Source organism: Dermacentor albipictus, unplaced genomic scaffold, assembly GCF_038994185.2.
Source record: "Dermacentor albipictus isolate Rhodes 1998 colony unplaced genomic scaffold, USDA_Dalb.pri_finalv2 scaffold_75, whole genome shotgun sequence".
NCBI classification, from domain to species: domain Eukaryota; kingdom Metazoa; phylum Arthropoda; class Arachnida; order Ixodida; family Ixodidae; genus Dermacentor; species Dermacentor albipictus.
Genome location: NW_027225629.1, coordinates 330,001 through 342,500, shown reverse-complemented (window position 1 = coordinate 342,500; position 12,500 = coordinate 330,001). Strand labels below are relative to the sequence as shown.

General features: G+C 56.2%; 1 protein-coding gene and 2 non-coding genes across 3 annotated transcripts; 1 reads left to right on the top strand and 2 right to left on the bottom strand.

Annotated features, from left to right (window-relative positions):
- Positions 1 to 2,603: 2,603 nt before the first annotated feature.
- LOC139053185 (U2 spliceosomal RNA) lies at positions 2,604 to 2,792 on the bottom strand. The gene has a single exon (XR_011510282.1). It is a non-coding gene; the product is annotated as a U2 spliceosomal RNA (small nuclear RNA).
- Positions 2,738 to 4,930, bottom strand: LOC139053119 (uncharacterized protein T26G10.4-like). The gene has a single exon (XM_070530279.1). The coding sequence runs from the start codon at positions 4,229 to 4,231 to the stop codon at positions 2,954 to 2,956; it is 1,278 nt and encodes a 425-aa protein (XP_070386380.1). The 5' UTR covers positions 4,232 to 4,930; the 3' UTR covers positions 2,738 to 2,953.
- A 5,422-nt stretch (positions 4,931 to 10,352) lies between these two features.
- On the top strand, positions 10,353 to 12,167 carry LOC139053123 (small subunit ribosomal RNA). Its single transcript, XR_011510226.1, has one exon. It is a non-coding gene; the product is annotated as a small subunit ribosomal RNA (ribosomal RNA).
- Positions 12,168 to 12,500: the final 333 nt, after the last annotated feature.

Genomic DNA, 12,500 nt, shown 5'->3' with positions numbered 1-12,500 from the left:
TTATACAATGCTGAGCGATGTTTTTCCTTTCCTTGAAGCTAGCCATAGAAGTATAAAACTTTCTATAAACTCATTACAATAAGAATCCAGCATACGGTTCATCATCGGCTCGATAAACGTTCGGGAAGTGGCGACTTTTAATGCCGTGATCATGAAGCTTAACAGCAGAGCGTGTTCATCAGATATGCCAGGGGTGACGTAACGCAAGGCGTGAATCGAATCTAAGATTGAAATGGCGTTCTGAATTCTTTTGGTTCCAGATAGAACAAACAAAAATATATAAAAAAAGCATGTCATTGATTGTCATTCAAACCTCAAGAGCGCGTGGAGAAAGTGTTCCGGTTTACATTCGGCAAATCGAAATGAACGGCTAAAATTAACCTATCGTCTGGTTTCATGCGGGAGATCACGTGCGCACGCAAATTTCTTCGTACGGGAATTTTATGAAGTGAAGGCGGCTACAGATCATTTCCTTTGTCTAGTTCATGTTCGTAGGCGCAAATTGCAAACGTAATACTTGGAGGAACGTTTCCACTAATCTACAGGGGCTCTCTCATTTCTCCGATTGCTCGCAAACACATTGCATTGCTAGTCGTGACGTTTCACAGTGACGTTTCACCATGCCCGTCGAAGTTGATTACCAGTACCGCGCCAGCGTCGACCGGCCGGCGAAGCGACGAACTCAGCAGCGCATGCGCGAGGCCCTACAACACCCCAACCGAGCTACCCTGCTTATCGGAGAGAGCGAGTGCGCGTGAACGCGGGCTCGTCTGACGATCTGGATTAAAGAAAAAAAAAAAAGTGTGTCCGAGATATTGACAAAGACAAGTGGTCGCTGTCGCTCTGAGTCTTAGCGCGTTATAGAAAACGTGGGATGGCGGTGCTTCCTCGAGGGTCTAAAAGTACAATCTTCGAACTAGCGCTCCCGGCGGAACGTGGAGCTAGCATCCTTCTTCTTGGAACGGTTTGCAATGGACTGCTTGAATGTGCCGACCACGCGTCACGGGTCGCGTATAGAGCCAACGTTTGGCAAGAACGCGTCTAGCACAACCGATCGCGGTTGCGATAACCCATCGTTGGTAGCGAAAAAAAGAAAGAAAGAAAAAAAAAACACCTACCCGCAGCTTGTTAGCAGTAACCGTAAATGTGGTTCTAAATATAGGTTCGCTGGTCACTGAAACTTTCTCATAACGCACACCACTGTAGTCCAAAAAGAACAAAGCACGCACAATGGATATGATACAGCCGTCACCGCATGATTTCGCGTTTTCCTTATTGCATTACTTTCGTGGGCATGCGCGCTAGGGCCACGCAGGCCAGGAGGCAAGGGGAAAAATAAATAAGAAATGATACGCGATCCTCAGCATTGACTTGGCTGATGTGGCACTCGCATTTATGTTCTTTACCTTAGGCGAGCGCAACGCGCCAACTGAACTCCAATTTCCCATAACGGAAATTCGTATTTGGCCATTTGGTTGTATTTTTGGCTGATGTTCGCGTTTTTCGCCCGAGCATGCGCTTCACTGCGCCGCTCGTTGCCCCTTCAATGCGGCTTCACTGCCCTGCAGGCGTGTTCTGCGTCAAGCCGAACCACCAGGCAAAAAGCCTGGGCGCCGCCATCTTGTTGAGAGCGGCGCCGGGGACACAATCGCGCCTAGCTCATTGAGTTTTCCCCCAAAACTGAACGAAATAGCCTTATTTAAATGAGAAAGATGCCGCGAGTGCCGCAACGAAGGACCTTAAGGATTACCGAAGGGTAACTGAGGGCGACGCGACGAGCTTTGGAAAGAAGAATGATGGGTGTAGCGCTACGGGGGATAAGAATAGAGCAGATTCGGGGGGTGAGCGAACAAACGCGAGCTAATGACACCTTAGTTTAAACCAAGAAAAAGAAATGGGCGTGCGCAGGGCATGCAATGTGGGGGGAAGATCATCAATTAAGGGTTACCGACTGAATTCCAAGAGAAGGGAAGCGTAGCACGGGGTGGCGGAAATTTAGGAGGGCAGATTAGATTAGGAAGGGCGCAGGCACTAGACGGCGACCGTGACCGGGCTTACACGTGACCGGGGTGCTTGGAGAATAATGGGAGAGGTCTTTGCCCTGCAGTGGTCGTAGCCAGCAGGATGATGATGACGAAAAGGTAGCAACAGGTATTCATAACATACAGGTTGGAAAGCTGAGGCACCTCTGAACCCTTGAATATATTTCGCCACACTTGGCCATACGACAAGTTTGTTTTCGAGGCGCTCGGTCCCACTGCAGCGAAAATGTTGCCGGAAATCGGGCACTCCATTTTTGTTTCATAGGGAACCTTTCTTCCACTAGGGCAGCGGATTTTCGCAGGGCGAGCTTGCTGTCGTTTACGGATCAAAGCGATAGTGAACTCCAAAATGCAGTGTTGGCTTTGAGTGGGACTTACATTGATTGCAAAACCCACGGCTAATCACCCTTCCCCCCCCCCCCCCCCCAAGTGGCTCATTACAGCAGACAATCGTTCAGAAACACCGGCATCGTTGCGTATAGTATGGGAATGGTGCGTGTCACGTGAGTGCTCGCTTCGAGCTTGTGTTCTTCATTTTGATTGAATGAAGTCTCACCTAAGTGAGCGGGGGCCGATCCCGGAGGTAGTGCAATACCGGGCCGACCTGCGGCGGAGGTGAAGCAGGCTTCAAGCACTCCGCCAACTTCCAAAAATAGGTTTAATATCGTGGGTCCATATAGAACCCGTATCAGATATTAAGCTGATAAGAACAGAGTTTTTATTCATGCTAGTTACAGAACATCAAAAAATACAAGTTACAGAACCAAGGAGAAAACGAATAAAAGGTGTATAATCTAAAAACGCAAACAAATGGCTAAAAAAACTAGTTAGTGGTGTTAGTAATAAAAGACTAAAACTGTAAAGGTGTAAAACAGTGCAAAAAATGGCGCTTCTCTAAAAACATAAGATCATTAAGAGGTGCCGACATGGGCTCTAAAAATCTTTGTAGAGGCGCTTATTGTGTCACTGATGCACAGGCGTTTAAGTGTCCGTAGGTATGACCTACTGCACAGCCTGCGCATCACCCGGTCGTTCCCCACATCCCAGCTGCCAAGGCAGCCGACGACCACCGCGTCCACCGTCACACGCTGGAACCGCCGGAGGAGATGACGCTGTACAGGGGCGTACTTCTCCTCCTTAGCCTTCCGGGCGTCCTGGAACGCCTGCAGCCTGTTCTCGAAAGGGCAGCAGACGTCCAGGATGAGTGCCTCCTCTCCACGGGCCAGTACCAGGTCGGGCTTGAGTGATGTGTTGCCTACGACCTGGTTCTCCGCAATGACTGTAAACCGACCCAAAGCAGCCTTTTTTATTCTGGCGACGATGGTGTTATGGCGCTCCGTCATGGCCCGGCTCTGCCGCATGCAATGGCAAAGTACATGCGGCAGTGTCTCCTCCCCATACCCGCAGCGTCTGCATCTTTTGTCCGCCGCGGGTGCCCAGAGTCTTGTGGCGTTGAGGGGGAGGAGATTTAGTCGGGCTCGATGAATGAAGCGCCAGTCGATGAAATGGGTGTAGCGGCCGGACCTCATGAAGTGTGAGTTTGCCGGGTCGGCCGCCACACACACCATCGCCTTGCCCTGGTTCGGTTTGTCTTGCAGAGATTGGTCCCTTTCGGTGGAGAGGAGCGCCCGGATGGTCTTGATCAGCTTGTGGCGGTTCCTCGCTGACACAGAGGCCTCCCCGCAGTTGATGCGGGCTCCATGCTCCAACAGCTCCCAGGCGACGGAGAGGCGACGGGAGGCTTTGCGGGCCTCCGTCCACACAGACTGGACCTGTGTGGACGTTTGCCGAAAGTCGCCCTCCGTCTCGCCTGAGAGGTAGGCCTCCATGTCCTCGGTGTTCGCGGGTCGTCTCAGCCGCCTTGACACTACGCCCTCGAGCTCTCCTGCTGCACGCTCCCGGACCTCCACGTCGGTCGACGTCAGTAGCTTGAAGGCTCCATCCACCCGACAGATGTCGCTGAGCTCCGCCGCAAGTGGGATCCCTGCACTGCCAGCCTGTGAGCTTCCGTACAAGTATTCATTGGAAGCTCTGGCTGGCACGTACAGGGTCTTCTTGATGAGCGGGCGGAGCTCCTCGTCCAGGCGTTGCCACTCTCCCTTGCTGGCAAGGCCCACCCGCATGGCAAAGTTGAGGGCTGGATACAAAAATGTTTTGATAGCATCCAGCCTCTGCCATGGGGCGAGCATAGAGGAGAGCAGCTTTCTGCCCAGGTGGATGGCCTCGTCGACCGTCGTCTCGTCCGGTAGCACCCTGAACCCCACTGGACGGCCCAGGAACTTGTGCCCCTGGAAGTCGCCAAGCGCCGGAATCGGGTCGCCACCCACGGTGAAAGAGGTGGGCCGTGTACCCACGGGGTGGCGACCAGACAGGTGTAGAGACCGGCACTTGGCGGCGTTGAGTCGCAGCCCGAGCCGGGCAGACAGGGCTGTTACACGGTCCAAGCGGCTCTGCAGGGTGGCGGGATCCGCGGCCAGCAGCGTCAGATCATCGGCGTAGGCAAGGATGTTGTGCTGCCTATCGCCTCCCTGTACTGCACGGATGACCGGGTCCACCACCAGGTTGAAAAGCAGGCCGCTCAGAGGACAGCCCTGTCTCAGCCCAGCTCCGATGGTGATTGGCTCCGTAATGCCAGCTGCTGCCACGACGCAGGTGGTGTTGGCGCGGTAGAGGTCTTCAACGATGGTAGCAAAGGCCTCCCCCGCGCCGGCGCCGCGGACAGCGTCGACGAGGGCCTGATGGGCGACCGAGCCGAAAGCGTTGGCAAAATCGAGGAACCCCACGCACAGCTCCCCACCTCCTGTCCTAGCATCATCCAGGCGTCCCTGCAGCACGAAGTTGTGTTCAAACACCCCATCGTGCGGCAGGAAGCCCTTCTGACACCTGGACAGTACCGCATGGTCGATACTACACTTTGATCTTAGCCAAAAGGCCGAGAAGCGATGTCTTTCACTTCACTCCATTGTACCACTGCCTTGTGGGTGCCCTGGCGACATTGGTAACCTCAGCAACAGCGTGGGCAATCTTATAAAACCCAGCCCGTCTAGAGACTCTATGCTCTCTATCTCGCGAATCAACTCGCGACGCCTCAGTCTTTCACTGTTAACGAAACGCCGTCGCGTAGAAACGAGACCCGAGCGCAAGCTTGTTCGCAAGGCAAAACCAACGAAGGCAACCTCGTAGAAAACGGAACAGGCGAGCGGAAAACACGCGCAAGGGGAATGCTTACTTCCGTCTGAATGCGACCGCTCAAGGCGGCTTTCTTTGAGGCCTTCGTTTCAAGCCCGTGCGCAAGTGTAATACACTACGCGCATTTCCCTCATTTCCTTTTATTTACCGCAAGGCCCACTGAAAGTTTTCATACGGCACAGGCCGGGACGGATTGCAACGTGTCGATTCGACCGCTAGAATTAGGTAGCGCGCCTCATGTACGAATGAAAGAGAATGAAAAAAAAAAAATAAATAAATATAGAAAAGGCTGCGCACTCCTTCCAACCGGAAACATAGAGGGCAGGAAGATCGCCATGTGGAGCACAGGTGTTGTTAAAAAAGAAAGAAAGAAAGAAAGAAATAGCGCTACCCCATCATCTTTACCGTGTGCGTGTATACACACACACGCACACATATGCACGCGCACGCACGCGCGCGCGCGCACGCACACACACACACACACACACACACACACACACACACACACACACACATACGCACACATGCTAGCATAGCTTAAGCACAGCTGGAAAGCTCAGCCTTGCGCAAGAAAAAAGGACCACGCCCTTTCGCAAGCCCCTTTGAAACTTTTAAATGAGAAACATGTGTACAGCGAGGTCGTTCGAAACTGGCGCGAAAACGCATCCGCGCCATCTGTGTGCGGAACTAGGAAAACCTACGGCCTTCGCCATACAGAAAGAAAGGTAGATGGCGCGAGCTAACGCTCCGTTGCATACTAAGAACGAGAGCTAGTGAATAATGGCAGAAACGTCTTGGGAAGAGAGAAAAAAACAACAACAACAAAAAAAAAGAAAGACACGCAAGTTGTTGGCTCGCGCAAGCATTCTATTTTACAGCGAGTAAAGAGCATAGCAACTTCTCACAAGAGCAGCAAGAAAGACAAGAAGAACGTGAGAGAGGGGGAGAAACAGGCGCGTTTCTTTGGAATGCAGAGCATGCTGCACACACTATGAAGTGCCAAAGAGACGGGGAAAGCAGATGGCGCGATTGTGTATGTCCTCAAAGCTTGAAAACAATTTCTAAACTACAAGGTGTGCCGAAGTCCGCCTACTCTCATCAGGTTGCTCCCGCCTCCAATTGCATTTAAATTAAAATTACAGTCGCCTCAGAGGCAGAGAGAGAGAGAGAGAGAGAGAAAATGTGTACACTTGCTTCGCGCAGCTGCACCCGTTCAAATTTTACAGCAACAAGAGCACTCCCGCAGGCACAAAGTCCGCTGCCGCGTCCGCCGGGGCGGAATGCACTCGCTTCCGTAAATTGTCGTGCGGCAGACTGCTGCATCGTAGCACACCTGAAACCGCGCAGACGTCAGCGATCGCCGCGAGATCGCTGCGAGCGCTAAAGTCCGAAACCACGTCCGCCGGGGCGGCGGGAGCTCGATACCCCTTCACGAAACTTCTGCGTGTACACCGCCGCACGGCCACGGCGGAGTCGCTGGCATCCTGCGCGCAGTTGCATTGCGTCGCGCCGGGAATCGTTGAAGCCCCACGCAGACGTCGGCGTCGGCCCCGACCTGGCTGCGAGCGCTCGAAGAGACCAAGTCCGAAGCCACGTGAGCCGGGGCGGTGTGAGCGCGACTAAGTCCGAGACGACGTCAGCCGGGGCGGCGTGAGCGAGACCAAGTCCGAGACTACGTCAGCCGGGGCGGCGTGAGCGAGACCAAGTCCGAGACTACGTCAGCCGGGGCGTCGACTAAGTCCGAGACGACGTCAGCCGGGGCGTCGAGCACGCCGCGGTCGCTTTTCCCACTCTTACTCGAAAAATGGCGAAGGGGCCGCGCTAGCGTGCCTTGAATCGGTGAGCGGCGGTACCGCGGCGATCGCGAGAGCTCAAATCGGCCGTGCCAAGGCCAAATATTGGCGCTCGGCTCGGCGCAGTACGCCGCCTTGTCGCACGAGTACGGCCCCGTGGAGGTCTGGTCACTTATCGCTGCTCTTATAAGGGGCCGTACCGCCCTGGCCGACGTTGTACCGTAGTGCCGTTTTCGGCTTGCGCGTGTTCGTGGTGGTGTCCGCGCACCGCTCCGCACTCGAGAATCGTGCCCACGACGACGCGAGCGCTCGGAAGAGACGCAAGTCCGAAACCACGTGAGCCGGGGCGGTGTGAGCGCGACTAAGTCCGAGACGACGTCAGCCGGGGCGGCGTGAGCGAGACTAAGTCCGAGACTACGTCAGCCGGGGCGTCGACCAAGTCCGAGACGACGTCAGCCGGGGCGTCGAGCACGCCGCGCGCGCTTTTCCCACTCTTACTCGAAAAATGGCGAAGGGGCCGCGCTAGCGTGCCTTGAATCGGTGAGCGGCGGTACCGCGGCGATCGCGAGAGCTCAAATCGGCCGTGCCAAAGCCAAATATTGGCGCTCGGCTCGGCGCAGTACGCCGCCTTGTCGCACGAGTACGGCCCCGTGGAGGTCTGGTCACTTATCGCTGCTCTTATAAGGGGCCGTACCGCCCTGGCCGACGTTGTACCGTAGTGCCGTTTTCGGCTTGCGCGTGTTCGTGGTGGTGTCCGCGCACCGCTCCGCACTCGAGAATCGTGCCCACGACGACGCGAGCGCTCGGAAGAGACGAAAGTCCGAAACCACGTGAGCCGGGGCGGTGTGAGCGCGACTAAGTCCGAGACGACGTCAGCCGGGGCGGCGTGAGCGAGACTAAGTCCGAGACTACGTCAGCCGGGGCGTCGACCAAGTCCGAGACGACGTCAGCCGGGGCGTCGAGCACGCCGCGCGCGCTTTTCCCACTCTTACTCGAAAAATGGCGAAGGGGCCGCGCTAGCGTGCCTTGAATCGGTGAGCGGCGGTACCGCGGCGATCGCGAGAGCTCAAATCGGCCGTGCCAAAGCCAAATATTGGCGCTCGGCTCGGCGCAGTACGCCGCCTTGTCGCACGAGTACGGCCCCGTGGAGGTCTGGTCACTTATCGCTGCTCTTATAAGGGGCCGTACCGCCCTGGCCGACGTTGTACCGTAGTGCCGTTTTCGGCTTGCGCGTGTTCGTGGTGGTGTCCGCGCACCGCTCCGCACTCGAGAATCGTGCCCACGACGACGCGAGCGCTCGGAAGAGACGAAAGTCCGAAACCACGTGAGCCGGGGCGGTGTGAGCGCGACTAAGTCCGAGACGACGTCAGCCGGGGCGGCGTGAGCGAGACTAAGTCCGAGACTACGTCAGCCGGGGCGACGAGCACGCCGCGCGCGCTTTTCGCACTCTTACTCGAAAAATGGCGAAGGGGCCGCGCTAGCGTGCCTTGAATCGGTGAGCGGCGGTACCGCGGCGATCGCGAGAGCTCAAATCGGCCGTGCCAAGGCCAAATATTGGCGCTCGGCTCGGCGCAGTACGCCGCCTTGTCGCACGAGTACGGCCCCGTGGAGATCTGGTCACTTATCGCTGCTCATATAAGGGGGCCGTACCGCCCTGGCCGACGTTGTACCGTAGTGCCATTTTCGGCTTGCGCGTGTTCGTGGTGGTGTCCGCGCACCGCTCCGCACTCGAGAATCGTGCCCACGACGACGCGAGCGCTCGGAAGAGACGGAAGTCCGAAACCACGTGAGCCGGGGCGGTGTGAGCGCGACTAAGTCCGAGACGACGTCAGCCGGGGCGGCGTGAGCGAGACTAAGTCCGAGACTACGTCAGCCGGGGCGACGAGCACGCCGCGCGCGCTTTTCGCACTCTTACTCGAAAAATGGCGAAGGGGCCGCGCTAGCGTGCCTTGAATCGGTGAGCGGCGGTACCGCGGCGATCGCGAGAGCTCAAATCGGCCGTGCCAAGGCCAAATATTGGCGCTCGGCTCGGCGCAGTACGCCGCCTTGTCGCACGAGTACGGCCCCGTGGAGATCTGGTCACTTATCGCTGCTCATATAAGGGGGCCGTACCGCCCTGGCCGACGTTGTACCGTAGTGCCGTTTTCGGCTTGCGCGTGTTCGTGGTGGTGTCCGCGCACCGCTCCGCACTCGAGAATCGTGCCCACGACGACGCGAGCGCTCGGAAGAGACAGAAGTCCGAAACCACCTGAGCCGGGCCGCGGCGGGAGCTCGACGCCCGTCACGCAACTTTGGCGTACAAGCCACCGCACGGCCGCGACTGAGTCGTCGCCACCGTCCGGCTGGCTGCACTATAGCACGCCGGGAACCGGGAAAGAACCGCGCAGAGGTCGTCGTTTTGCCGCGGCGTTGGCGCGAGCGCGCGAAGAGACAAAGTCCGAAACGGCGTCAGCCGGGGTGTCGAGCACGCCGCCCGCGCCGGTCGCACTCGTGCTCGGAAACGGCGAAAGGGCCGCGCTAGCGTGCGGCCCCGTAGGGGCACAGAAAGGCGATTGTTCTGGAAACCGCGCTGTCCATAGGCGAGAGATTGCCGTTCGCGCATTCGGTCGACGCGCTGCGCTTTCACGACTTCGGCATTGCGCTGCCGACGTAAGCTTTCCATCTCGCTCGCGGCGCTGCGAGGCGGCACGATTTTCGCCAAACGCTCGTCGAAAGTGGCACGAGTACGGCCCCATGGAGATTTGGGAACTTATCGCTGCTATTATATGGGGGTCCCAGAGAGCAGTCGCCCCCAAAAGCGACCTGGGTGTTTGATATGCGGCGGGCTTCGTGCCCGTCAAGCGTGTCCCCGGTATCGCTCCCGTGGATCCCACAGCTGACGTCTGCAGCCTCATCCGCTTGATGCGTTAGGGGCTGGTTGTCGGACGACGCTTTCTCCACGATATCGAGTTGTGTTCCGCATCGTCCTCGGACGAGTCAAATGCGAAAGCGCCGAAGGCGCGGGCGTGACCCGTCGCCTGGCGGCTTTGCCGTCTCGGCTACGTTGCAAGTGTCGGTCGGTCCACCTGTGCTGCGGGCTCAAGAGAAACCGCAAGCCGTGATCGAGTCGACACAACCAGTCTATCGAGAATGTTGCGTGCTTCTTGCCGCGTGGCGATACCCGGCCCTTCGGGGAGGGCGCCGTAGCGAGCTCGAACGCCGTCGTCTCGGACTGTGCAAAGTGCTACTCTTTGCAAGAACGAAGCGTGCTGGGGCGCCTGAAGGTGGCCTCGGCATCGCAAAAACGGCGTCCGGCCTGCTTGACAGGCGGGACGCGCAGTTGAACGATTACCTGGTTGATCCTGCCAGTAATCATATGCTTGTCTCAAAGATTAAGCCATGCATGTCTAAGTACATGCCGAAATAAGGCGAAACCGCGAATGGCTCATTAAATCAGTTATGGTTCCTTAGATCGTTTCTTCCTACTTGGATAACTGTGGCAATTCTAGAGCTAATACATGCAGTGAGCCTGAAGCCCTTTGGGCGACGGGTGCTTTTATTAGACCAAGATCGATCGGGTTTCGGCCCGTATTGTGTGGTGACTCTGGATAACTTTGTGCTGATCGCATGGCCACGAGCCGGCGACGTTTCTTTCAAGTGTCTGCCTTATCAACTTTCGATGGTAGGTTACTTGCTTACCATGGTTGTTACGGGTAACGGAGAATCAGGGTTCGATTCCGGAGAGGGAGCCTGAGAAACGGCTACCACATCCAAGGAAGGCAGCAGGCGCGCAAATTACCCACTCCCGGCACGGGGAGGTAGTGACGAAAAATAACAATACGGGACTCTTTTGAGGCCCCGTAATTGAAATGAGTACACTCTAAATCCTTTAACGAGGATCAATTGGAGGGCAAGTCTGGTGCCAGCAGCCGCGGTAATTCCAGCTCCAATAGCGTATACTAAAGCTGCTGCGGTTAAAAAGCTCGTAGTTGGATCTCAGTTCCAGACGAGTAGTGCATCTACCCGATGCGACGGCTCGGACTGAACATCATGCCGGTCCTTTCTTGGTGCACTTCATTGTGTGCCTCGAGAAGGCCGGTGCTTTTACTTTGAAAAAATTAGAGTGCTCAACGCAGGCGAGTCGCCTGAATAAACTTGCATGGAATAATAGAACAAGACCTCGTTTCTGTTCTGTTGGTTTTTGGAATACGAGGTAATGATTAAGAGGGACAGACGGGGGCATTCGTATTGCGGCGCTAGAGGTGAAATTCTTGGACCGTCGCAAGACGAACTACTGCGAAAGCATTTGCCAAGAATGTTTTCTTTGATCAAGAACGAAAGTCAGAGGTTCGAAGGCGATCAGATACCGCCCTAGTTCTGACCATAAACGATGCCAACCAGCGATCCGCCTGAGTTACTCAAATGACTCGGCGGGCAGCTTCCGGGAAACCAAAGTGTTTGGGTTCCGGGGGAAGTATGGTTGCAAAGCTGAAACTTAAAGGAATTGACGGAAGGGCACCACCAGGAGTGGAGCCTGCGGCTTAATTTGACTCAACACGGGAAAACTTACCCGGCCCGGACACTGGGAGGATTGACAGATTGAGAGCTCTTTCTTGATTCGGTGGATGGTGGTGCATGGCCGTTCTTAGTTGGTGGAGCGATTTGTCTGGTTAATTCCGATAACGAACGAGACTCTAGCCTATTAAATAGGTGCGGGGTTCCCAGCACCTTACAACCTTCTTAGAGGGACAAGCGGCTCCTAGCCGCACGAAACAGAGCAATAACAGGTCTGTGATGCCCTTAGATGTCCGGGGCCGCACGCGCGCTACACTGAAGGAAGCAGCGTGTCTTTATCCCTGTCTGAAAAGACTGGGTAACCCGTGGAACTTCTTTCGTGATTGGGATAGGGGCTTGCAATTGTTCCCCTTGAACGAGGAATTCCCAGTAAGCGCGAGTCATAAGCTCGCGTTGATTACGTCCCTGCCCTTTGTACACACCGCCCGTCGCTACTACCGATTGAATGATTTAGTGAGGTCTTCGGACCGATGTCCGGCGCGGCCTTTCGGTTGCGCCGGTCTGTTGGAAAGATGACCAAACTTGATCATTTAGAGGAAGTAAAAGTCGTAACAAGGTTTCCGTAGGTGAACCTGCGGAAGGATCATTACCGGATTGTTCGAGGGTGACGAGCGCCATTGTTTCTACCCCGTGTGGGTGAAGCAGCTCGCTGCGCCCGACGCTTTCCGCCGCTGGCCCCGCTTGGACGCGGGGACGGCTATACCCGAACATGCCGGGGATTGCCCGAATTTCGAAGGGCGCCCCGTGCCAAATTTGTTGCGCCCAGTGGACGCCGGCTGCAACCTTGGACGGTTGGCTTGGCCGCGCCCGCGGGTAGAAACGGCGTAACGCACACTGTTGGGTGGGCTTTCTGAAGTCCGCCTCGGCACTCTTGCGCGGAATGGGAGTAAGACGACCCGACCTGCTGCTCTTGCCCAGTACG